Source organism: Carettochelys insculpta, chromosome 2 (assembly GCF_033958435.1).
Source record: "Carettochelys insculpta isolate YL-2023 chromosome 2, ASM3395843v1, whole genome shotgun sequence".
Classification (NCBI taxonomy): Eukaryota; Metazoa; Chordata; order Testudines; family Carettochelyidae; genus Carettochelys; species Carettochelys insculpta.
Genome location: NC_134138.1, coordinates 234,565,161 through 234,592,029, shown reverse-complemented (window position 1 = coordinate 234,592,029; position 26,869 = coordinate 234,565,161). Strand labels below are relative to the sequence as shown.

Below are 26,869 nucleotides of genomic sequence, written 5' to 3'. Positions count from 1 at the left end.
CTTCTGCAAGTCCAAAGGGTATTTTCTTACTTTCTCTTTATTTTATTAGTTCAGTGCAATGTTTCCTCATTTTCTTCATTCATATGCAGAATAAATATTGTTATGAGCACGGAGGCATGTGCAAATATACACCACCAGCAGAAACACATACTGTTGGCACTCTGCTTATCAGCTGGGTGGCAACTGAATCTCTCCGGGGTGGCCACCAAAGCACCCAACTTACAGGGAACACTGGTTCAATTCAAAGAACAGTTGATTCAAAGTTAGGAAACCAGCTGGGAGTTAAAAAAAAGCATTAAAGAGAAAGCAAGTTTTCAAGCTATGAATAAACAACTAAGAGTGAGAGGTTGAGATCTACTAGTTCTACAGTCCTAAAGGGTTTCCAGAAACAAATCAGTTACATTCACTAACCTCAGATATCGCTTTGTTTAATAAATACATTTTAAATACAAAACATGTTTTGATAAAAAGAATATCAATCAACATGTACTAAATGCTTCATTCACCATTTTTGCTAACAATATAAATGTAAAAATTAATAGACCAATAAATGTAAATTAAATTAGATAACTGCTTTAATAAATGCGTATTGATACAGTATATCCTACTAAGAGGCATCAAACTTAGCATAAAGGCTAAACTGGGTGTAAATCAAAATGTTTTAATGGTAATCAACCAACAAAAAGAGAAGCTTACTTACCTATGCAATAACAGATTCTTCAAGATGGCTGTCCCTGTGGAGGCTCCACTTTAGGTGTCTGTGTCACCCTAGTGAGAGGTTTGTGGTAGCAGTGCCCTCAATAGGCTGCATGTGCAGGACAGTCAGTATACAGTGTTCAGAGCAGCTGTCCTGCATGTGCAGCCAACTGTCACCTCAGTTCTAGCTCTGCCACAGAGGATCATAGAACATTCTGAAAAACAGGGGAGGAGCGTGGGTAGTGGAGCACTCAGAAAGAGATCCATCTCAAAGAACCTCAGTTACTGCACTGGGGAGCAAGCTTCTCCTTCTTCGAGGGATGTCCCTGTGGTTGCTCTACTTTAGGTGATTATGGAGCAGTGTCCATGAGCAGAGGAGGAGACTTCAGAGTTTATGAAGCAAGACTGGCCAACACCCTGTGTGTGAAATGTCCATCAGAGGCAGACTGTGTCTCCAATGCATAATGCTTGGTAAAGGTGTGGGCACATGCCTGGGTAGCTGCTTTGCACATGTTAACTATGGGGACACTTTTCAGGTGGAGTGCATGCGTAGGACAGTTGGAAGTTGCTGATTACTGTTGTGGTACCAGAGCTGGACATACTCCAAAACCCATTTGGATAATCACTGTTTGGAGATGGTTTCCACCACAGAAAGGTCCATGGGGGAGACCAAGAAGCTGGGGGATTTCCAGAATGTTATAGTTCTGTCTGCATACAGCACACACAAGCACTCTGCTTACATGAAGTGTGTGCTAAGCTACTTCCCCTTTCCCTATGTGTGGGTTTAGGAAGAATACACGTAGGTATATTAGCTTGTTGCAGTGAAATGAAAAGAATACCTTTGGTAGAAATTTTGGATGTGGTCAAAGGACTACTTTGTTAACGTTGTGTAGGGGAGGAATCCATCATTAGGGCCCCCAGTTCTCCAGCCCTTCTTGCAGAAGTGATTGGCACTAAAAGAAGCTCTTTATAACCATAGTAGCGAACAGGTGGCCAAGGGTTCAAAGGGTAGTGGTACCCCTGGTGGCACATAATGGTGCCCATACAGTACCCACTGCTGGGGCCAGAAGCTCTGTGTGTGTGTGGGGAGGGAGTAGGTATTCTGCATCCCCTTAATAAAACATTTAGTAATGGGATGGGCAAATATGATACCACCACCAACAGTGGTATGGAAGGTGGTTATTGCAGCAGGTTGTATTATTAAGGAGCTCAGAGAAAGGCCTGTAGCTTTTAGGGCAAGAAGGCAGTTCAGTATTTTGGGGAGTGAAGAAGTTGTGGGCCACGTCTGGTCAGGGTGGCACCACATGGAGTAAGATCACCACTTGTGCCTGTATGTTTTTGTTGAAGGAGGTCAGGGCAGTTAAGGAGAATCTCTTGGACTGGGGACAACCAGGATGATTCCAGTGGTATCAGCCAACAAGGAGCCATGCTCAAAGCTGAAATACCTGGATCTTTGGATGAGAGATTCAGCTTGCGTTTTGAGTGAGCAGGTGAGGTACAGGAGGAAAGGGCCACGGAGGTCTGGTGGTCATCTCAAGGTAGGGAAAGCAAGTTTGCCTGGACCAGCTCAGGGTTACCTGGATGACTGTGGCTTTTTCCTGCTTGATTTTCCGAAGTACCTGATGAAGAAGCAGGATGGAAGGAAAGGTGTATAGTAGCAGCCATGAAAGCATACCCTAGAAAATGGGGACAAGACTTGCAAAAGAGCAGTATTGTGGGCATTTGACATTGTTGCTGGTTGCAAAGACGTCTGTTGTGGAGTAACCCCAATGACTGAATCTTGGGGTTCATTTCCCATTCATGTACGTGGGAAAAATGTTTACTGAGGCTGTCTCTGTCCAGCAAGTAAGCTGTTACTAAATTACCTTGTATGGAATGCACCATTTCCATAGTTGAATTGCTTCTGCGCATAGTGGGTGAGAATGCGCTCCACCTTGAAAGCTGACATAGTATATTGTTGTAAGGTTGTCTGTGAAGATCTGAACTGTTTTGTTGCGGATGAGAGGCAGGAAGTGATGACGTACATTGTGGATGGCTCAGAGCTTGAGGAGATTTACACAAAATTTGGACTCTGCTTCTGTGTCGGGTGTCTTGGCGTAAGGATACAGCCTTTTTCTGTAAGCATATACTGTAGCTGTATTAGAAGGCCTAAGGCCTTCACTGGCAGCTAGACTGACAGAGCCATTTGCTGTAAAGCAGGGAGTCACACCCTCACACTCCATTTACATTGCATTCCAACAATGTAATACCAAGCTATTAAGAAGGACTTGTCCTAATAGCACCCAATATCACCAGATAAACAGATCTCAAAATGGTTAAAGAAAACTTAGTTTCACAGCATTTCCCCCGGCAAGAAATTCCTTGTCAATAGTGGGGGGTCGTGGAATCCTCATTCTATGACTATCGTTCTCACTTTTCTATTGTTTGTATGATTTTTAGTTGGTTTTTAATTGTTTCTGTCTGGTATATAATTGTATTTTGCTAGGTGTAAAGCAATTAAGGTAGTGGAGTATAACTGGTTAGGTAATTCTATTACAGTATGTTAGGACTGTTAGTAAAGTGGCAGCAAAATAATTGGTTAAGGCATAACTAAGGAGGACTCAAGTTTCACTATATAAAAGAGGGTCCAAGAAGACAATGAGTAGCAGGGGAAAGGCAGGAAAGAAAAGTAAGAAAATCCTGGAAGAACTCACCTCCAAGACACCATCTAAGACCAGAGCTGTCAAGAATCCTCTGCATGACTGTGACATGCAGCAATAAGAATCCAAACAAGACTGACTTTGCTTGGCCAAAAGGGAAAGTTTGCCTGCCTTGATCAGGATTGCTGAGCATGGCACTGTATGTTTAGCATGTATATTTTGCTTGCTTGTCAGTTGTCAGTAAATACAGAGAAGTAACGTTACTGTGTAAGGCTTTTTTACTGGTGAAAGGATCTGCAAACCTGCAGGATGTTATGCCCTGAGTCCTAGGAGTTGGGTAAGGGTGGATACTTAAATTAACAGGGTTACATCTTGAGCCCTAGGAACTGGGTAAAGGTGTATGTGTCTCTAGAGAGTGTGGGAGAGACTGAGAACTTTGTGTGGGTAAAGAGAAGTTACTCACTTGTAGTAATGATGGTTCTTTGAAATGTGTCCCTGTGGGTGCTCCACAGTAGGTGTTGGGCTCGCCCGGCGCCGCAGATTGGAATTCTTCTAGCAGTTTCCACTGGAATGCGCATGCGCCGATGCGCGCTGCTCCCTTGCGCGCCCTCGGTCATGTGCGTGATCCGGTCCCCGCCAGTTCCTTGACCAGCCGCCCCAGATGCTCCTGAAAAACACCGGACAGAGATCCGAAGTGGGGAGGATGGGCGGGTAGTGGAGCACCCAAGGGGACACATCTCGAACAACCATCGTTACTACAAGTGAGTAACTTCTCTTTCTTCTTCGAGTGGTCCCCGTGGGTGCTCCACAGTAGGTGACTATCCAGCAGTAACCCAAAGTAAGGAGATGGGTACTCGATTCATGTGCAGCTTGCCGTTGAGAGGACTGCTGTCGACAGACGGGTATCCTCATTGAACACCCGATGCAGGACATAATGCTTGGTGAAGGTGTCGTAGGATGACCAGGTCGCCGCTCTACAGATGTCTTTCAACGCGATTCCCTTGAAGAAGGCTGTTGATGCCACCACCGCCCTGGTAGAGTGAGCCCTAGGCGGGACCAGCAAAGAGGTCTTTCGAAGCTCGCAGCACAGTTTTATACAGGACACAATGTGATTTGAAATTCTCTGGGAAGAGAGGACTTGCCCTTTCGACCTGGGAGCGAGAGACACCAGAAGCCTGTCCGTTTTCTGGAAGGGCTTAGTTCTGTCTGTGTAAAAGGCCAACGCCCTCCTCACACCTAGGAGGTGCAGGCGTGCCTCCTTGCTGGAGCTGTGAGGCTTCGGGTAAAACGAGGGTAATACTATTGGTTCGTTAATGTGGAACTCCGAGGAAACTTTCGGAACGAAGGCTGGGTGTAACCGTAAGATCACCGCCTCCTTTGAGGATACTGCGCAGGGTGGCGTTGCCATCACTGCTGCGAGCTCGCTCACCCTGCGGGCTGACGTAATTGCAAGAAGGAAGGTCGTTTTCATGGTAAGTAGTCGGAGGGGTACCGTGACTAATGGTTCGAAGGGTGGTCCCGATAGCGTGTGGAATACCAAGTCCAAACTCCACGACGGTGGTAGCGGTTTTCGAGTAGGGTACAGGTTTACCAGCCCCTTCAAGAACCTTGAGATGATAGGATGGGTGAATACGGTGGGCCCTTCCTCTCTGTGCCAAAAAGCTGATATAGATGCGAAGTGGACTTTTAGCGAGGACAGAGAGCGCCCGTCTCGTTTGAGGTCCAGCAGGTATTCTAGAATTACAGTTATAGGGACGTCCAGAGGAGCTAACTGTTTGGCAGAGCACCAGGCAGTAAAGCGTGTCCATTTCTGTTTGTAAGTCCTCCTGGTGGAGGTCCTTCGGCTACACTCTAAGACTTGTCTTACTCCCTCCGTACACGTGCTCTCTAAGGCGCTGAGCCATGGATTAACCATGCTTGTAGGCGGAGTCTCTGAGGGTGCGGCTGCACTATGGACCCCTGAGCCTGCGTGAGTAAGTCCGTCGCTACCGGTAGGGGGAGTGGTGGACAATCCATCATGCGCAGAAGCAGGGGAAACCATTGTTGTCAGTCCCAAGTTGGAACTATGAGCATCATGCGAGCTCTCTCCCTTCTGGCTTTCTGCAGAACCTTGTGGATAAGTGTTGTGGGGGAAACGCATAGAGTAGAGGGCCCTTCCATGAGATCATGAATGCGTCCCCCAGGGACCCCCGCCCTACTCCTGCTCTGGAGCAGTACTGAGGGCATTTCTTGTTGCGCTGGGTGGCAAACAAATCGACTTGGGGAAACCCCTAGGTGCGAAATATGTGTTGTAGCAGGTCGGAGCGGATCTGCCATTCGTGCGTGAGTGCAAAGCGCCTGCTCAGTTGATCTGCCTTCACGTTGTGGGCACCCGGCAAGTACAAGGCTTTCAACGTTATGTTGTTGACAATGCACCAATTCCACAATTGGACTGCTTCTGCACACAGCGCACGGGACTGTGCCCCTCCTTGTCGATTGATGTAGAACATGGTGGAGGTATTGTCGGTATTGATCCTGACTACTTTGCCGTGCAGGTATTTCCGACTATGTCTGCATGCATCGAACACTGCTCTGAGCTCCAGTACGTTTATGTGCAGTGTCTGTTCCGCGGGGGACCATAGCCCTTGCGTCACTTTGCTGCCAAAGTGTGCTCCCCATCCTATGTGGGAGGCGTCGGTCATAAGAAAAATGGAAATTTGTGGTTGGTGGAAGGAAACTCCCACTAGCAGGTTCTTGGGATCTGCCCACCACGTGAGCGACTTCCGTACCTCCGCCATGGGCGATACTACCTTGCGGACGGTATGGGCTGCCGGTCTGTAAACACTCGCCAGCCAATGCTGCAGGCTTCGCATGTGTAACCTGGCATTCTGTACCACAAACGTGGCGGCCGCCATGTGCCCCAACAGTTGCAGGCATGTTAGGATCGGCACCGCGGGGCTGTACATCATGACTTGCACCAAGGATTTGATGGTGTGGAAACGGGCGTCGGGCAGGTATACTCGATGCGATAGAGTTTATGCGCGCCCCTATGAACTCTATATCTTACATGGGTTCGGTCTTTGACTTTGCAAGGTTGATAACTAGGCCCAACGAAGTAAACGTGTTCGCGGTAACGCGTATCATGCGTAGGACCTCTGCCTTTGAGGCCCCTTTCAGTAGGCAGTCGTCCAGGTATGGAAAAATAAACATGCCCTGCCTGTGCAGGTAAGCTGATACCACTGCCAGGGTTTTGGTAAAGACTCTGGGTGCTGAGGATAGGCCGAATGGAAGAACCCTGTATTGGAAATGCTCCCCGCCGACCGTGAAGCGGAGGAAGCGTCTGTGTGCCGGGTGGATTGTTATATGAAAGTAAGCATCTTGTAAGTCGAGGGCTGCAAACCAGTCTCCATCGTCCAGTGTCGTAAGCATGGAGGCAACTGTAATCATCCGGAAGTGCGGCTTGTGCAAGTATTTGTTGAGGCCCCATAAGTCCAAAATCAGTCTCCAGCCTCCTGTTTTCTCCTCTGTTAGGAAGTATCGTGAGTAAAAACCTTTCCCTTGGAATTGTTCCGGTACTCTTTCCACCGATCCTATGAACATGAGGTGATCTACCTCCTGCTTCAGCCTTGCCTCGTGAAAAGGGTCCCTGAGAAGAGGCCAGGTGGGAGGTTTCGTCGGTGGTAGTGACTAGAAGGGGATCGTGTAACCTGTGGCTATAATTTCCAGCACCCATTTGTCTGTTGTGATATTTTGTGATTGGGAGTGGAACGGTTTGAGGCGATGATGGAACATGAGGTGAGAGTGGCATTGAGCGATGGTGTTGATAGTGCAGTCCTTGACATACCCATCAAACTTGCTGCCTCTGGGCTTGCCCCGAGGTTGTGCGACTTTGTTGAGAACTGGGGGCCCTGTACTGTTGCTGCTGTTGATGGCGCCCTTGGTCATAGCCTTGCTGATATTGTGCACGTTGTGGTTGGTAAGCGTAGCGCCTTTGCTGAGGATAGAGTTTCTTTTTCTTGTATGGAGGAGTGTAGATGCCCAAGGTCTTAAGTGTGGCCCTTGAATCTTTGCTAGAGTGCAGGACCGAGTCGGTTGATTCTGCAAACAGCTTTTGCTTGTCGAAGGGAAGATCCACAATCTTCGCCTGTAGATCTCTGGGGATACCAGACATCTGGAGCCAGGATTCCCTATGCATTACCACTGCTGCAGCTGTTGAGTGTGCTGCTGTGTCCGCCACGTCCAGAGCAATCTGAACTCCCGTTGGTGAGGCCGCGTAGCCCTCCTGGACGATCACCTTTAATAACGGCTTCTTGTCCTCCGGGAGGGAATCCATGAGAGAGGTAAGTCTAGAGTAGTTGTCAAAGTTATGGTTTGATAAATGTGCTGCGTAGTTTGCCATTCCCAGTAATAAGGCAGAGGAGGAGTAGACCTTCCTGCCGAACAGCTCTAATTTCTTAGCATCTTTATCTGACCCTCCTGATTTGTACTGAGGCGTCTTCGACCTCTGCTGGGACGATTCGACCACCAAAGAATTGGGCTGTGGGTGGCTAAACAGGAATTCCATGCCCTTGGCTGGGACGAAGTATTTCTTATCTGCCCTTTTATTCGTAGGTGGAATAGAGGATGGAGTCTGCCATATGTTAGTGGCTGACTCCATAATGGCTTCGTCCAGTGGAATAGCGATTTTAGATGAAGCCGGGGGTCTCAAATTTTTCAGGAGTTTATGATGCTTCTCCTGCACCTCTGCTATTTGAATGTCCTGCGTGTATGCTACTCTTTTGAACAGCTCTTGGAATTGTTTAAGGTCATCCGGAGGGGAGACATCCCCAGGGACAACTGCCTCATGTGGGGAGGATGAGGAGGAGCCGCCAGGATAAACCTCCCCCAAGTCCTCTGGCTCCCAAGTTTACTGGTATGCTTGCTCCCTCATGGCCTGCGAAGGAAAGTCTTGGGACTCCGGACCGAACTCCCACTGGGACAGCTGCGTTCCTCTCCCAGAGCCAGAGTGTACACGGGGGTATTGGCGAGGAGTGGGAGGGGATCAGCCCCGGATCTAGACCTCCAATGTCGGTGTTCAGTATGATGAGGACGGCCATAACAACATGGACAAGGGCCCAGTGATGGTGACCTGGACCACAATCAGAGTGTGTACCCATAATGTCTGGGAGAGCGGGATGTCCGTGACGACATTGATAATGGTGAAGCTGGTTTGTGATAGTACTCATAGGGATCCCTGCCCAAAAAAGGTGAAGGTGGCCTGAGCCAAGGTGAAGGTGGTTGGAGGAACGGAGAGGGAGGTCCGAAATAGGCCGGTGGAGTTGCCGCCCTGCGACGCAGCGTGTGTATCTCGGGGGGTGGGGCTGGGTGATAACGGCATTGCAGCCCTGCCTGGAGATGGACTGAGGTGCTGGGTTTTGGCTCTAGCTTTCCCCCGCCCTTGCAGGGTGGGCGCCGCCCCCTCCCGTGCCGGGGATCTCGGCCCCGCTGTCGGTGCCGCGCTCAGTACCGTCATAAGCGGTGCCATGCGGGTAGCTTCCTCTGGCGCTGCCGGGCCCCGTGCTGGGTGCCCCTGCGCCATCGGCTCTGTGAGAGCCGGTGCCGCGTGAGGCGGTGCCGCTGATTCCGGCGCTTGCTGCACTGGTGCCCGCAGTGCCGACTGCTGAATAGCTGGAGACCCGGCCCTGGCCACATGCGCGACCGCGCTGCTGCTTTCATCAGCCCGCAGCTCAGGGCTCTGTGTTCCACTCGTCCTGCTCGCTGGAACCGCCGGTAAGGATTGAGCTGGGGAGAGTTTCCTCTTCTTTTGCACAGAGGGGGTCAAAGAAGCTGCCTTTCTTTTATGCAACCCAGAGGGCCCTTCTGTGTGAGGCTTCTCCGGTGGCTCAGGCTGAAGGGCCTTATCAAACAAGATCATTTTGAGCCTCATCTCTCTGACCTTCCTGGCCCTGTCTGTAAGCTTAGCGCAGTGCGAACACTTCTGGGTAACATGGGACTCCCCCAGGCAGCGAATGCACTTACTATGCCCATCAGAGGCTGGCATAGCCTCGCGGCATGACTCACACTTCTTAAACCCCGAGGAAGACATTGCGGTGAGTCTTTACTGTTAATAGGGTACTTAGCCACTAATCAGTGCATTCTACAACCCAAATAACATTCACGGCCTTCAGGGTAGTGGATGGCTTAACCAGCCTCATCCCTCCGTTCCTCTTCTCTCCTACTATTTTGTATATATTTTTTTTACTTTTTTTTGTGTGTCATAGTAGAACAATGAGCTAACAAGTAAAAATAACTATCTTATCTGTCTCAGGCTTTAGAGCCGGAGCGGATTCCGTCTGCAGCTGTTGGCAGTTGAGAAGGAACTGGCGGGGACCGGATCGTGCACATGACCCAGGGCACACAAGGGAGCGGCGTGCATCTGCGCATGCGCGATCCAGTGGAAACTGCTAGAAGAATTCCGATCTGCGGCGCCGGGCGAGCCCGACACCTACTGTGGAGCACCCACGGGGACCACTCGAAGAAGAACATTACTTGCTGCCACTACCCTGGATGATATTTTTTGTCAGAGTGCATTTTTGATGGGGAATCACCCCAAGAAAAAGACAGAGTGTTTCCCAGGGACCACAGCCAGAGTGGGGTCTCTCATGGTCAACCCTGAGTGAGCTGAGTTCTCTGATGCTACTGATAGAGAGGATTTTCTTGGTGATGGCATGTGTTCTGGATGTGAGATGGATGGAGAGATTTCTCCACAAGGAGCAGCTTAAAGGCTGGTATACACTATACCTGAAAGTCGATTTCAGATACACAGTTCTACAAACATTGATTCCACCTATGCAATTGCTGTATCAGAAATAGACTTATTTGATTGTCTTCACTAAGGAAAGTCCATTTCTCCTGTCAACCTCCCTTACTCCTTAGGACAGCAAGGAGTACAGGGGTTGACTGCCGATCCCGGAGCGATTGATTTTGTGCATCTTTACCAGACATGCAAAATTGATCTTCAGAAAATCAACCCTTATCAGGTTGACCTTTGTAGAAGTGTAGACAAGCCCTAAGTTGCAACACCCTGGACCTTTCTAGTTCTGGCCCTGAGCTATTTACAGTGAGGATACTTTGGCAGAACATGTGCCTCCACTGAACAACAGACGTACTGGGAGTGTCCATCAGAATCAGGGATAGATAATTTGCAAGTCAGACACCTTTTAAAACCTAGAGAATCAGGCATATCCAAGGTGTCAGGATAGACTTCAAAAGCAGGCATCAAAATCATTTTTATTTATTTATTTATTTAAAGCGGGGCACAAAAGAAGAAAAAAGGAACAAGGAAAGTTGTACAAGGGTAGAAGAACACTAGGAAGGTAGGTACAACTATCTGAAGAAACATTTGCTTGGGCACTTCTGTTCTGATCAAAGCCAAAGGCAGTAGAGAAGTATCAAGGGGCCAGTTGGATGCCCACACAGGAAAGAGGCTTAGAATGCAACATGCCAGCTGTCCTGTTTGTGCAGCCTACCGAGGGCACCACTACCACAAAGTGCTGGAGCACACAGACACCTAAAGTGGAGCACCCACAGGGACACTCCTCAAAGAAGAATCAACCTTTAAGAAAATAAAAAGTACAAAAACAAAACTGAGCAAAAACTATTTTAATCAATATTTCCTGCTTGCTGGTTTAAATCACAATTAAAATCAGTCATTGCAAGCACTTGATTTAAATCAATCCACCCTGATGAAAGGATCTCAACATTAATACAGGGACTAAAGTCAGATTAACCCCTTTGATTAAAACACAAACACAGCAAATTTAAGCAATGTCCAGCAGTAGCTAACAGTAGAAGAAAGATGGAACTCCTCTTTCTACACATGCTAATGAAATGACAGTCCCATAAACTGTCCACATATCAAGCACTTAAAATAATGTTAGTGACTATTATGGTATTCAAAAGCAGTTATAAGATTAAAATAGTTCAAAATAATCAGTAAGTGGAAAGTGTTTAATTTTAATGAATTGCAAGAGCATTCATACTGGTGCTTATACAACTTTGAGATAGGTCGCACTGCTGAAATCCATTTAAACTGAGCTAGAACAGCTTCAAGATAATACATAATTTGCCACTTAGTCTACTGATTAATTAAGCACAGGCAAATTAGACTATTCACCTATACACATTTAATCTAACAAATATACTTTTTAAAATTTGAAATCTACATTGTATTTTCATACTGACCTCTTCTGTAGGATCTGACTCTGATAAGGACTCAGATGACAAAGGTCCATTCCCACGATCAATTTTCTTCCTCTTCCTACTAAAACTTTTGTTGTCCTACACAAAATAAAATATAAGTATTGTGTATGTTAGGAAAATACAGTCTTTAAAATAATACAACAGAAACTGTGATAAAAACACTAAATGTTTAGTTTAAATTATGGAATCACAGACATGTAAGGATAGAGAAGAGCTTAGTTAGTTCACCACCCTCCTGCGTGAAGGCAGCACCAATACCGATGTCATGTGTGCTTGCTCACATGTGTGCCACCATGGCACTGTACCCATCAGTTACTAACAGAGGGGGGAGACCAGGCACACATACGCACCTCCTCACCAGAGGGAAGATGGGTACCCAGCCATATAACTCCCACTAGAGGACAGAGGGGTACCCAGCCACACACACCCAGCCTCACACCTCCCCTTAGAGGGAAAGGGAGAGCCCAGCCACACACATGCCCAGAGGGAAGGTGGGAGCTCCCCCACCACCACACACACGCACATACTAGGGAACTGGGGGAGCCCAGACACACACACGACAGCCGGGGGAAACTGCACTCGTGCCGCTGCTTCCATCCTGCCCTTCCCCTTCCCTGATCAGTGTGGCCAGGGATTACCTGAGGCAGGGTGCAGCAGTGAGTGGTTGTTGCTGCAGCGGAGGGCTGCCTCCCCTTGGGCCTCTCTGCTCCCCCAAACTCAACACACGGCATGAGTGGCAGCCTGGTTTGCTCCAACATGCCCCACACTTGTTGCTCGCTGACCCCAGTTTCTCTGCAGGCAGTGGACGCCACTTCCCACTGCCACAAGGAGCAGGGCTCAGTAGACAAGGAGGTTGGGGTGTGTTAGAGCAGATGAGGTTGCTGGTCACACTGTGTGGTGAGTGCAGGGGGCCCAAGGGATGAGTGCTGCAGCCACCTGCCACCACACCCTGCCCTAGGTAATCCCCCCTTCCATAGGAGGGCTGGGGTAGCCTCCACAGAGCCTGGAAAAGCATCATCTTATCCTACAGACAGGACAGCTTTGCCACACAGAAAGGTAACAGAGGTGACTGAACAGGGAACATGAGGCTTCGTCTACATTGTCAACTAAAGGACAAAATTTTTGTTGTTCACAGGCACTCCCCCCCCAACCCCCTGAAAAAAAAAACAGACAAAATTTTTGCTGCAGCAAGTAATGTAAATGGCTCACTGTCAGCAGAAGTGCTCTCTTGTCAACAGCCCAAACCCTGCTCACAGTGGGTGAAAGCATTTCACTGGCCAAAGCGCAAAGAGCATTTACACTGCCCAACTTGCAGCAACACAGCCATGCTGCTAAGAGCTGCATAGTGTAGACAAAGCCTGAATGGAGGTGAGTGCACTACAGAGACCTATTGGTAAAGGATCCTGCTTTTTTTGCAAATAACTCTCTCTTCAGACTTCACAAATCCATTACACTAATTATATATTACAGGATATTTATCCATAAAGAGTAGCATGAAAAGAATCTACAGAGAGCTTACAATCTGTTAAGACTCAGTCACTGTGAGATGTCTGTACGGAGAGTATGTAAGGAATGAAGTATTTATACTGAACTATTGATGGACTTGGCATCAATTGCACTTGATCATCAAAACTTTTGTCATTCACAGGTGCTTATCCCCGACCCCAACATGAATGACAAAGTACTGCAGTGCCAAGTGAAACCATGAACACTGCTTTGTCCGAAGGAGAGCCTCATAAGGGGTGGAAGTATTTAGTTGGCAAAAATGCTGACATGCAGCATTCACCAAAGCTCACTTTTAGCAACAGAGCTGTGTTGACACAGCCTTGTAAGCTGCGTAGGTAGACATACACTTGGAGTAGAACTTAGGCTTTGTCTACACTGGCAATTAAGCAACAAAGCTTTTGTTGTTCACAGATGCTTAACCCCTCCCCAGTGACAAAAACTCTGCCATCAGCAAGTATTAGTGTAAACAGTGCTTTGTTGGCATGAGTGCTCTCCTACAGACAAAGCAAATGCCACTCTTTAAAGGTGGAAGACTTTTGTCAGCAGAAGTGCCAACAGTGTTTACGCTGCTCGACTTTTAGTGACTGGTGTCTACACAACCATGTGGCTAAAGGCTGTGTAGAGTAGGCATACTCTAAGTCTACAGCTACACTACTGCAGAAGATCCACCACTGAGGGTCTATCTTCTAGGGCTTCATTTCACACAGGGGTCAAAGTCTGAACTCACAAGAGGCAAGGAATAACGAAGGTGGAAGGGAGAAACACCCCCGCTGACCTTCTGCCGGGTAGATAGGCATCAAAGTCAAATGCAGATAAATCAATTTTAGCTAAACAACTGGCATAGCTAACATTGCGTATCTGTAGTCAACTTCTATGTCTATTGTAGACATAGCCTTAGTTACCAGGGCAATGTTTCTTGATGATCCACTCAAGCACAAAGAAGTTATCACCTCTCCCTAGTCTATTGTCTACTAATACCCCAGACAATGGAAAACCATCAGGGACGAAGACAAACAATCAAAACCACTTAAAAGGTAGGTAAGAAACTACAAAAAGGCAGGGGTTTACCCTTTTGTGAATAGAAAGAAAAGTCTGCTGTCAATATAACAGAGTGTAGGGTAAGGCAACGTGTAAACTCCTGGCAAAGAGCTGCTTTAACGTCCATTTAAACTCTGGCTCCTGAGGAAACTGAGCAGGGAATCTACTTTATTAGCTGGAAAGGAGTCAGGTTCACATATATTTATTTTTTTAATATTGTACGTACCCATGTCCATCATTCTTTCATTTCTCATTCGATTTTTATTCTTTCTTAATTAAACCATCTGCTTTAAGCTTTCACAAGTGCTGTGTAACTTACAGAAGAAATAGTTTATTCTATCACTGGTAAACTGGGGTAGATCTCAACTCTGAGGGAGGAGATCCAGAAGTTCTGTAAGTAGCCAGTGTGAGAGCTGGATATCACAGGGGAACAATTCAAAGACATCTGGGGATTGAAGCATACCTACTCATAACCTGACTGATGAAGGAAGGACGGGTATAAGCCCAGAGGAGAGTACTGAGCGGCTGAACCTCCAGCAGTGTTAGGGAGCTGACACCTAGCTTCTATTAGGCAGACTTCTTACGAGTGGCCCATGCTACTAAGGTGAACTCACAGTCCTCATCGTAAATTAAAAACAAAACAAAACAAAACAAAGAGAGAGACCACCACTGGAAAGCCACTTAAGTTGTTTGTTCTTGAATTCACCCTATGTGCTTGAACACATTTACAAAGTTGCAACAAAACTAGCAATTTTTGCACTCAACAGTTTTTGGATCAGATCTTTGTAAGAGCGCAGCACCTAGAAACCCCCCATCTCCAGCAGCACTAATTTAAATAGACGCTTTAGGAGCTTTAAAAATCTGCCCTGAGACGTGCAAGCATAGGTTTACTGCTGCTACATGTATGAGACTTCCGCCTCCATTTAAGAAAGAGGTTTCTTGTCTATATTATATAAAATATAGTTTTGAGGTGGATTTTTTATGTACTTTTACCTTTTCTCTTTCATGTTCTTCCTTTATTTTTTTCTTTTTTGTGCTGTCCTAAATAGAAGGTTAAAATAATTAATATTCACATAATGGTGTGACTCACAACAGAATCTTGACCAGATATTCCCTATATGAAAAGGCCTACTTTTCAAAGCTACAGGCTGAACCTCTCTAATCTGGCACTCTTGTCAGGCATCATCCATAACCTGGCATGATTTTAGTTGGCTGGATGACCAGTTATCATGGGGGTGGCCAAGTTTCCCATGATCCCATAATGTTTGCTTACAGCCATCTGCCCTGGCTCTCAGCGTTCTGTGCTGTTATTTAGCTACAATTTACCCCATATGCCTTCTAAGAGCCCAGTAAGCAGTGGAAGTGTTGGTAATGCTACTAGACAATATTGACCTCCCATGGTCCACCACCAGTCAGGTTCCAAGGGTGCCAGATTAGAGAGATTCAACCCATATTATGTTTGTTCTGGGTTACAGTGCTAACAATTGCTGAAAGATACTTTATCTGGCAGTTCACATGACCTATCCATAAAAAACCCAAAAGTTACATAAACAACTACAAAGAAACCTACGATACAAGTTTTGGGCTGAGTTGGCCATCCGCACAGATTAATTATGCAGCGTGGTAAGAAAAGCTGAAAGGAAGCTGCCCTGCAGATGACCCTTCTCTCACTCAGGACAACCACCCAGTTTGGTATGTGGAATGTTCAGCCCACGTAAATAGCAGGTAAGACAGCACAGATTGCAGTGGAGATGGAACAATACAAGATTGCAGTGCTGGGTTTGTGAGAGACAAGATGGACACAATCTGGACAGCTACCCCGGCAACAAGTGAAAACCTCCCCTACTCAGGCCATGAAAAAGGGGGTATACCACACACACAAAAGGCATGGGGTTAATGTTACCAAGAGAGGCATCATGTGCTTTAATGGAATGGACAGCAGCATCATAACGCATCACCACAACTGGAGCCTACACCAAAACGTAGAAGGTACTGATTTTGCAATGTTATGCACCAACCAACGAAGCAGATGAGAATGTAAAACAGACTTCTGTGACAAACTACCAAGTATTGTGAACCAGAAAGCAAAGAAGGATATCTTGATTTTGATGGGCAACTTCAATGCGAAAACTGAATACATAAATACAAGTAGAGAACAGACCATGGGAAAAGGGGGCCTAGGTAACATGAATGAAAATGGAGATCATTTCAGTGACTTTTGTTCCTTCAATGGATTGATGATAGATGGTAGTGTTTTTCCACAAAAAAGGATTCATAAGGTCACTTTGGTTTCATCAGACCATCAGTCAGAAAACCAGATTGATCTGTATCAGCAGTTTTTTCAGAAGATCAATGCAGGACATCCGCACTAGAAGAGGAGCAGATGTAGGTTCAGACTACCATCTGGTCCCGATAAAACTCGGGTTCAAGCTCAAGAGGTACACCACCAAAGTGACCAAGCTGGGACTGAGATTCAACACGGAGCAGCTGAAGGATATAGAGACAAGAGGTCCAAGCTGGGACTGAGATTCAACACAGAGCAGCTGAAGGATATAGAGACAAGAGGTCGTTTCAAAGTGGAGCTGCCCAACAGATATGCATTTCTGACAACCTCATCCTGGACGATGCTACCATGGAAAAAATTTGAGAACACACCAAAACAGCCTAGAAAGATACCAGTGACAAAACAGTGGGAAAAAGGACAAGATGTCGCAAAGAATGGATCACAGCAGAAACTCTGAGAAAAGTGAAGGAATGAAAGATCAGAAAAGCGGCAATCAACAACAGCAAAACAAGAGCAGCCAAGGCAGCAGTTCAGAGACAGTATTCAGAAGCTGGCAGAGAAGTTAAGGCACCTATAAAATGGGACAAGAAGAACTGTGTGGAAAACCCTGCACAAGCAGAACAAGCTGCAGGATGGATAGACCTGAAAGAGCTGTAGGACATAACACAGAAGCTAGCTTGGTCACGGTGTACAGTGGATCAGCCAGGACAGGATAAGGAGGGGTGTGTGCTGACGAACCCAAGACAACTCAGTAGATGGAAGGAACACTTTGAAGAGCTAATGAACTGCCCTACCCATATGGAACTTCTGCAGTTACCACTGCAAATATACCTCTGCGAATTAAGAGCAACAAACCTACAAAAGAAGAAATCAGGAAAGGCACTGCCCATCTGAAAAGCAGAAAAGCACCTGGTCCAGATAACATCCCTGCAGAAGCAATCAAGGAAGATAGTGAGAAACCATTCAACATGATGTATGATCTATTTGGGAAAATTTGGGGCACTGAGGAGATCCCACAAGACTGAAAACATGACTACCTTATCAAGCTTCCAGAGAAGGCAACTTGAAGGGATGTAAGAACTAAAGGGGCATCACGTTACTGTCTATTCCAGGAAAAGTGTTCAAGAGAATTCTCTTGGAGAGAATAAAGACAGAAATTGATAGACAGCTCAGAAAAGAGCAGGCCGGCTTCCAAAGCAAGAGATCTTGTACTGACCAAATAGCAACTCTCAGAGTGATCACAGAACAGTCCCGTGAGTTGAACTTCCCCTGTGTACATAACCTTCATAGACTTTGAGAAAGCCTTTGGCAGCATTTATATAGACACTTTGTGTAAACTGCTGCAACACTGTGACTTCCCACCCAAAATTATTAACCTGATCCACTCCATGTACAAACCCTCAACACGCCAAGATGTTCACAATGGTGTCTTGACAGAATCCTTCAGCATACTCTTAGGAGTGCGACAAGGGTGCCTATTGTCACCATTACTGTTCCTGATCACAATGGACTGGATTATGAGGAGGATAACAGATGGCCATCAATGGGGCATTCAGTGGACATTTATCAAACACCTAAAGGTGATTTTGTTGACAGTGTTGTTCTCCTTTCACACCAACATGAAAGCCTAGAAGAAAATGTTGCAACAGTGGGCAAAACTGCCTCTATAACTGGATTGAGCATTAACAAGAGAAAGACCAAGACCATGAGAATCAACCAGCCCAACAACAATGCCATCACACTGGAAGGGGATGACTTGGAAGATTTGGAGCAGTTCACCTACTTGGGGAATATTATGGGCAGAGACAGAAGAACAGACAAGGGTATCAGTGCTAGACTAGGGAAAGCAACAGCTGTATTCAAGACTCTTTGTTCACACATAATATCTCCAAAGATGAAACTGAGAATTTTGAACGCAAATATGAAGAGTGTGCTCTTGTATAGATGCAAGACTTGGTGTACTAAAAAGTCTTCAAATCACAAGCTACAGACATTCATAAACAGATGCCCAAGATACATCCTTTGTCAGAAATGGGGAGCTTTGGAACAGAGGAGGACAAAATCACCTGACGCCGAAATCAAGAAAAGAAAGTGTGGATGGCTAGGTCACACTCCCAGAAAATTATCGTCCAGCATAGTCTGTCAAGCTCTCACATGGAACCCACAAGGAAAACACACAAGAGGAGGATCTCGGACAATGTGGAGAAGATCTACTGAGATTGAAGGACAACAACTGGGGTACTCCTGGAGTCAGCCAGAAGTTTTCTCCCGAGACAGAGGGAAATGGAAGAGACTTGTAGATGACCTATGCTCCACTCGGAAGACAAGGGTTTAAGTTAAATAAGTCAAGTCACACGACCATTATATAAAAACTACCAGTTTGATATAATTGCTTTTGTCCTTGCCATACAATGTGCAGACAGTGTTCTCTTGCTGGTATGCCTGTGGGGAATTAAGGAATAGAAAGCCGTTCAGCAGATCATGCAGAAAACTTGCATAGAGAAGGCCAGCCACCATCACGCTATTCCTAAGAACCTTAAAAAACACACCCTACCACTGCAGAGTCCACATGTGTTGGGAGAGAAAAGAGTCCTTTGAGAGAGCCTAGGGGACAGAACATAAGCCTAAAATAAAGCATACTCCCGACAGAATAGCTCGGCTACATCTACACTAGAAGCATCAGCCTACAGAAGTTATCGTTGGAAGAGATGTTCTGACAAAACTTCTGTAGACAGATAGCGTCTACACATAAAAGTGGATCAATCTTTTGATTCGCTCTATTGACAAAAGGGCCCCCTGGAGCATACACAGATTTTTGGTGACAGTTTCTGTCAACAAAACACATTTTATGTGTACATGCTCTGTGAGTTTTGTCTACAAAATTCTCTAGTACAGACATAGCCCTCATGTTCTACTTTCCCCTGTTGACAGCCCCCACCCTCAATTAAGTGCCTCACTGTTGCTCCTTCCTGTCTGATAAGACAAGTAATTTTTATTGAAAGTATTGCAAAGATGCACAGTGTGCATGAGCCAGCAAGAAAAGGCTGGGTGCAACAGAGTGAAGAAATATCAGAGATGGAGAATAGCTAAGCAGAAAGGAATTGTAAGGCATGAGCCTCTACTCTCACATCACCTCACCTGACAGGAGAAGGAAAGAATAGAGGCTAGGTTTACATTACCCCAGAAGATCGACCCACTTAGGGTTGATCTTCCAGGGTTCGACTTCATGTGTCTAGTATGGATGCACGAAATTGACCACTCAGGTTTGCAGCTGACCCCTGTACTCCTTGTAAGATGTGAGGAGTAAAGGAGGTTGGCCACCATTCCCCAGTAGGGACTGCCAAGTTAGTCGAGCACAGATACATCCATTCAAGCCACGCGATTGCCATAGCTGGAACTGTGTATCTGTGATCAACTTAATTTGCCTAGTGTAGATGTAGCCAGAGACTTCTGTCCTCCAATTCAGCAGCAGCAGGTGTCTAAATATTATGTTCCCCTCACCATATGTATGAGAGATGAATTTTTAAACTTATATTAACAAAAACCTGTGTATGTGCGCAAGCGTGTGTGTATATAATGACCATTTGAGATTTATGGATAAAAAGCACTATGTAAGAGAGAATTATTATTTGGATTGCACATACACTAAGATAGGTACTTTACAAACAAATGAAGACAGGACTGAACCCAAAGAACTTTTATAAATGGCTTCTTAGAGTACCATTTTTAGGCCAAAATATATTTATTACCTGCTGCAGTGTAAAGAATTGAAGACAGAGGACAGGCTCCTTAACAATCTGATTATTTACTTTTCAGCTTACACAAGATGGAATTTCAAAATTCAGACCATAAAGTTTAATTAATTGGGGATGCACTGATCCAAATACAGCACAAAAAGGGAAACCTGCCCATAACTGCATTTACATCAGGCTCAATTTATGCTGCAGACTGTCCAATTTCTGAAGGGAAAATACTCTTCTCACCGACATTTGGTAAGGCAGTATTTTGAACACTGGTATTTTGTCAGACCCTCATTTAAAAAAAACTACAAGTGAAAACAAAACATTGACCAAAATTTAAATTTACATGTTTTATACGTTAGCTTATTTTACAGTAAAACAGAGTTTGGTTTAGCAACAAATAAGACAGAATTCACATTTATAATTCGAAAGTTAATGATAATAGCTCAGAATCACTGACAAGCCTGCTCTCCAAATGTCAAATTATTCCTTTCAGCCAGTGTTTCTGACCTCAAACAGGGATACTTGGTTTCAGTTTGATGGAAGCAGAAGGCTGGAAGCACTGCTTGCTCCCATAAAGTAGCACTGTATGTTTGCAAAAGAAATAAAAATGTGGCTATGGAAAACCAAAATCAGACATTGAAATGTTTACAGTATAAATAATGGGAAAATTCACAACACTAATACATCAGTACATTTTACCTTACTGCCTGATTCTGAATCAGAAGTAGAGCTTTCAGAAGACTTCCGTGAGGAGCGATACTTCTTTTTTCTCCTTTTTTTCCCTTGTTTCTTATCCTAGCCATAAATGTTTTAGAGAGAAAGCTTGTATTTGTTCACAGTTAAACTATAACTGAATATTCTGTCTGAAGAATAAAAAAATGCAAGGTCCTAGACGTATGTATACTTTGTTGCTTACATCACTACCGAGAGCAATTATAGTCATAATTTTTCTCCATTTATTCAAAATTTATATTAGTGATAAATCCAAATTTTTCTAGTTTCCTCTTTCATTATTATTGTTCACTGTATATCAAAAAGTCGGACTTTTCATCTTCAAAGTGATCTACACCAATTAAATAATGGTGTGCCCAGGAGGTTATTTTTAATTTAGCAGGAAAAATTATTAATCTCCCATTAAAGAAATGCCAAATAATACAGTAAACCCTTCATTTAATGGACTAATAAAGGGAATGGGGCATCCATTAATGCTGAAAGTCAATTAAATCCAAATCTGCAGGACTGGAGGCACCTTGCAAGGCACACTAGGGAGTGCTCTGTCCGTGACCTGGGAGGAACGCAGCAGGCTTGGGAGAGAGAGCTTGGCAGGGGGCTCTTTGCTCTGTTCAAGGAGCACAGCCTCTGGGTTCACCTGCCATTAGCTGCTCATCACCTACCCAAGATTAGGCATTCCCGGCGGCTCCTCCAGCCCTGGTGGAGGTGGCTCTGGTGAGTCGCTGGCATTTACTGGGTGGATGGGAGTGGGCTGGCAGACAGTGTCTTATTTCTGAAGTCTGTTATATCAGGGTCTGTTAAATTGAGGGTTTACTGTATGCTATTCTCTATAAAAATCAAAGTGAATCCAGTTTATAAATCTGCCACCTAAAATAAATACTGTTCATACAGAGTTCTTAATTGTGTTCAAGAGGATAACCCTCCTCATCCAATGCATACAAAGGTAAGCACGTAAATCATTCAGGTACACGCTGCCTAGTATCTCTCTATATATATTGCAAAAAACAGTGTCAAAAATTATCAGGAACCAAAATTACTTTCTAAACATAAGTGTCTCATTAGTATTCTTTTAATATGTTGGCATTACATATATTTTCTTGCACAGAGAAATTTATTGAATGCACATATTAATGTCATGTCTATTTCTATACTTCTTGATGTACTAGAAGGTTTCTTTCCTCCCTGTAAAGAAAAGACTCTTCTATCTTCATGCGAGATTTCTGAAGATTTGCCTTTTTTGTCTTCAGCTGTATACTTGCTTTTTTCAAAGAATCACTTTAGAGCCACATTGTGGCTTACTTTATAACCCACTGTTTTATAATAAATCAAAGGGACTGCTACTACAACTCCTTCCTCAGGTTTGTTATCTCTGTTGCACTCCTAAATCTCTTAAAGGATCCAATAATGGGGCCAGAGCTCTCAACTCCCTTTGAATTTAATAAAATTGAGGATCTGCAACAAATTGTGGGACAAAACACGAACCTATTACACAGTAGCCGAACACACATTTGTGAGGTCAGAAGTTAATTCTATGAAAAAGTCTGAGTATTGTGCATTGTGTATAAATCTGGCTATAGAAAACATCAAGCCTTTAACTCATCCTCCTTTTAAAAACAGTTATAGTTTCAGATCTCACAGATAAACCAATAACCCTGAAGATATAAAACAAAAAGGCAGTCCTGTAGCATTGTAAAGACTCACAAATATTTTTAGGTGATGAGCTTTTGTGGGACAGATTCAGTTCTTGAGATCTGGAAATTCTGGAATTGGGGCCTCTGTTAAAATGCTGACTAATCCGCAAATGCTATTTTCCACGTTAAAATAAGAATCATACACTTCTTGAATGAATCACCCTAACAAAAGTCAGAATAATACAGTAAGTGGCACCAGAATTTCCAGATCTGAAGAACTGAGTCTGTCCCATGAAAGCTCATCACCTACTAAACCATTCTGTTAGTCTTTAAAGTGCTACAAGACTGCTTTTTTGTTTTGTGAAGGTACAGACTAACACGGCTACCTCTCTGTGCCTAAAGATATAATTAAGATTACTAATAGACAAACTATCTAACATTTCCTGAAATTCACAGCTATGCATGGTTACTATCAATCAAAAAATATGACGCCCATTCAGCAAAGACATACACGTATGTTCAATGCACTGTGAGGAGCTCCACTGAAGTATATAGGACTGCTCACAGTGTGTGAAGTAAGCAGATGCATGGGGCCTCTGTTAAAATGCTGACTAATCTGCAAACACTATTTCCATACTAAAATGAGAACCATACATTTCTTGAATGAATCACCCTAATAAAAGCCAGAATAACAGAGTAAGTGGTGCCAGCATATCCTAGAATTATATACTAGCATACTTTCACAGAAAATAAGAAATTACAATTTTGGTATGTTCTCACCTCATCATCAGAATCAGATGAACTGCTGGAAGAATCAGAGCTTGATGAAGAAGAGGAAGATGAAGACAACTTGACCAAACACAACAAAAATTAAAGCTTGTGAGATGCAGCATTTTGTCTCTTTGAGAAACAATTAAAGGAACAGCCAAATACTCCCAAATGTCTCTGCATTTGCACATGTTCTCTACAGCAATCTTAGTTCCAAGAGCCTATCTTGCAGAGATTTTCTTAAACTGTAGGAGTGGTATTTTCCTGAAACAAACAGCATATGCCATTTTCTGGCCAAATTCTCTATTTTTAAATCAGCCAGGCTTTCTTATTTTTAAATTGGAGATAAGAGTCTCAATTTCTCCTCAAATACAAATGAAACTAACATTCTCAGATAACAGGCAATGCAAGAATAGTTATTTAAACATCTACATAAAATTCTAAATTATGCTCTTATTTTGTCTTTTCAGGAACTCGTTAAACCATGTAAAACTTAAAACCCTGAAATCTTTGCTCACCCTATTTGATTTCTTCTTTTCCTTTTTCTTTTTCTAAAAAGAAAGAGACAATTTTGTTACACTGCATCATGATCTCTAAACATATGCCACAAAGAAAGTAGCCCTGATTTTGCATTTTGACCTATGTTCTTTGGCATTAGCTGTTTCAGTGCAAGAATGTCCAACTCAAATACTTTACCAGACTTAAGAAATTACCTCTTTCTTTTTGGAGGAACTCTCACTTCCACTTAATAATTTCTCCCTATGTTTTTCTAGTTCTTTCTTCCAGTTCTGAAAAACAATAATAGTGACCATTGGCATAACTTTCAAACAGCAGACATTAACAGGAACCTTTGAAATCTTCCCTCTGTGATAGAGCCAAACAAGTATTATTTTTCAGGCTTTAAAAAGATAATTCAACTAATCCTAAAACTAGAGTACTACTTATTTAATTTGTCATAAACAGATTCATATTTATTTGATGAACGCTTGCTAATTTTCTTCTTGATCCTCCAGTTATTTAAACAAAAATGTACCCACAAACACCTTAATTAACTATCTGTATTAGAATATTAAATTTAGAACTGCATGTACATTTTCCACTGCAGCAATGTGAGTAATCGGCTTTTTTAAAAAAACAAGTGCCAGCAAACACAAATGTCTCGTGTCAAAGCTGGTGGGTAAGGATTTGGACAGTAATGAAAACGTTTCAGCTCAGGTAGAGGTTCACACATTATTTCCTCTGTTAAGTCAAGTGCAGTGCACAAACATGGGGCTCCTTGCACTCTTCCCCCAAATCCTGTGTGTGTTCTTTGTGCCACCTTTATGGCCAGGTAAAAATGGCTAGAACCCTATTAGCTACGGGAAAAGTCACAAAATTAAAAGGGGGAAATGGGAGATACTAGAGACCCAAACATCTGGTTAGCACAGCCAAAGTTTCATTCACCTCTGGACTGTATTGTTTAAGCAACTGATTGATAGCACCCAGCGCCTTCCAACAGAATTACATCTCTCACTCAAACTCCCAACATGCTTTAACATGTCTGAACCCTGAATGATGTTTCTCCGAGACATATCATAATGAGTGATTTGCAATGGAGATGTGAACACAGCCTCTGGGATGGGTGGGAGAATGAGACCCCAGTGGGAAGGTGGAATGGGGGGGGGCACACAGAGCACTTGTGGGGAAGAGATGGGTAACCTCATATGGAGGAATAGGGGTTAAGCAGAGCTTCTTATACGTGTAAAAGAATGGGACACTAGTAGGATGAAAAGGTGGAAGGGTGAGCACACAGAATCCAGAGTGAAGAGGGAAGATTGGACAATTTTGTGTGGCTGAATTTTGGGGGGAGGGAGGGGGAGGGAGTGAAACGAACTTTTGGCAATGTGGCGGCAGTATGCAGAATCTTATAGAAGAAGGATTAGGGGACTGCCAAGAACTGAGATGGGGGAGATTGTGTGGGACATTCAAGAAATGCCTGAAATAAGAGGGGTTAGGATGGTGGTACACAGGAAACGTGGAATGGAATGGGGAGATGCAATAAGCTGTGGGACATGCAATAAGCTCAGCCTACTAAAGCTAAGAAGAGTGTGGTCTTCTAGTGAACTACAAGCGTTCAAATCCTCTTTAGGTGCCACCTTTTCATAACTAGATTGGACAGTATTTATCAGATATATACTGTTGAGAACAACACTGTATTAGAAAGGGAAGTAAAAGATTGCTTCTGCTCTGTAACTGCTGTAATTGTAATTTAAATATTCAAATAAAGTTAACTCATGAAGAATCACACAGACAGCAACACAATCCTGCTAATGACATCAAAATACAAAAGATCATTCTATTTTTTTCTCAATCATCCACCAAGATAAAATGAATCAAATCACAAACCTCATTCATCTTTTCTTCAAACTCAGCCAAAGCCCTTGATCCTTTCTTTTTCTTTTCTAGTTGTTCTTTCACTTCTTCCCTTTATATAAAAATACATAAATTTTTACATATATACCTATACATCTAAAAAATCCAACACATCATCATAATTTATTTTTAAAAATTTCCAGTGAAATGCCCAGACAGTAATGCAAGTTGTTTCTTCAGTTTATCTTTGGCTGAATTTCCCATCACAGGAGAAAGAAAGCAAGCTATATTTGTGTTATGCTACAATTTACAGTGCATCATAAAGGTTAGGGCTTCCAAACAAATCCCCGTGCATGATCGTGCTTGAATTTGTTGTTCTAAAAGATAAATAGATTGAACACAAGATAATTTTAGTCACTCATCTTAAAAGCTAGTATAATTCTTAATAAGACAATTCTGAAAGGCAGAATTCAATTATAAAAATGTACTCAACATTTCCTTCCATGTGTGACTCTCTTAACAAAATTACAAAATAAATAAATAAATAAAAATTACCCCCACAATTCAGGTAATGACACCAATGACAAAGAATATTCTGAGGCCCGCTGTATAGTACAAAGTCACGATGATTTAAATCAGCTTGCATAGGCTTATATTACATGTGTCAACTCTCAAATTTGTCTCAGGTCAACGTAAATACTCTGTTATGCTGAGGCAATGCCCCAAATGGCACTGATCCATGGCTGAACTTCTGAGGTCAACACAGCGCAAGTGTACATGCAGCATGACCTACGTCAACCACAATAGTTCCACAATGCCTGTCAGTGAGTATTCTAATCACAGTTGTGAATTCCTCCACCCAGAGGCCAAAGAACCCAGAAGCCATCCTCCTTTCTTTTTAAAATTCCTACATATTCATGACGGCCTACCTTGGCATGGACAACTAACAGCTGTCCATTGTGCACAACTGCCCACCCAAACTGCTGCCTCCCATGTACTAGAACATGGTTTCCCAAACTGGGGGGGCATGCCCCCTGGGGAAGTGAAGGAATTCCAGGGTGGGGTGCGAGGCAACCCAGCTCACCCACCCAGTCATTCCCCACACCCAAACAAAAAGCCGGCCTTTGCTTCCACCTCTCAGCCCCTGCCATTTCACATGGGTGACCCAGGGCAGCTGCTATAAAAAGCAGGCAGCCAGTGAAGGCCCACATGGAGCTGGCTGCCTCCAGCAAAGGTGAGTGAGTGTGGGTTGGGGGGAGG

The 26,869-nt window shown here is 44.2% G+C and overlaps 1 protein-coding gene across 5 annotated transcripts in view; it reads right to left on the bottom strand.

Moving 5' to 3' along the window:
- Positions 1–918: 918 nt before the first annotated feature.
- Positions 919–26,869, bottom strand: part of FAM133B (family with sequence similarity 133 member B) — a 78,632-nt gene continuing 52,681 nt past the window's right edge. For all 5 annotated transcript variants that reach the window (XM_074984739.1, XM_074984738.1, XM_074984740.1 and 2 more), the window contains 8 exons: positions 25,643–25,721; positions 23,971–24,045; positions 23,776–23,808; positions 23,270–23,338; positions 20,826–20,921; positions 15,093–15,140; positions 11,538–11,633; positions 919–2,811 (listed from right to left, as the gene is read on the bottom strand). In XM_074984739.1, coding sequence (XP_074840840.1) covers positions 2,230–2,811; positions 11,538–11,633; positions 15,093–15,140; positions 20,826–20,921; positions 23,270–23,338; positions 23,776–23,808; positions 23,971–24,045; positions 25,643–25,721 — 1,078 coding nt within the window. In that variant the 3' untranslated portion in view covers positions 919–2,229. The remainder of the gene's footprint in view (positions 2,812–11,537; positions 11,634–15,092; positions 15,141–20,825; positions 20,922–23,269; positions 23,339–23,775; positions 23,809–23,970; positions 24,046–25,642; positions 25,722–26,869) is intronic.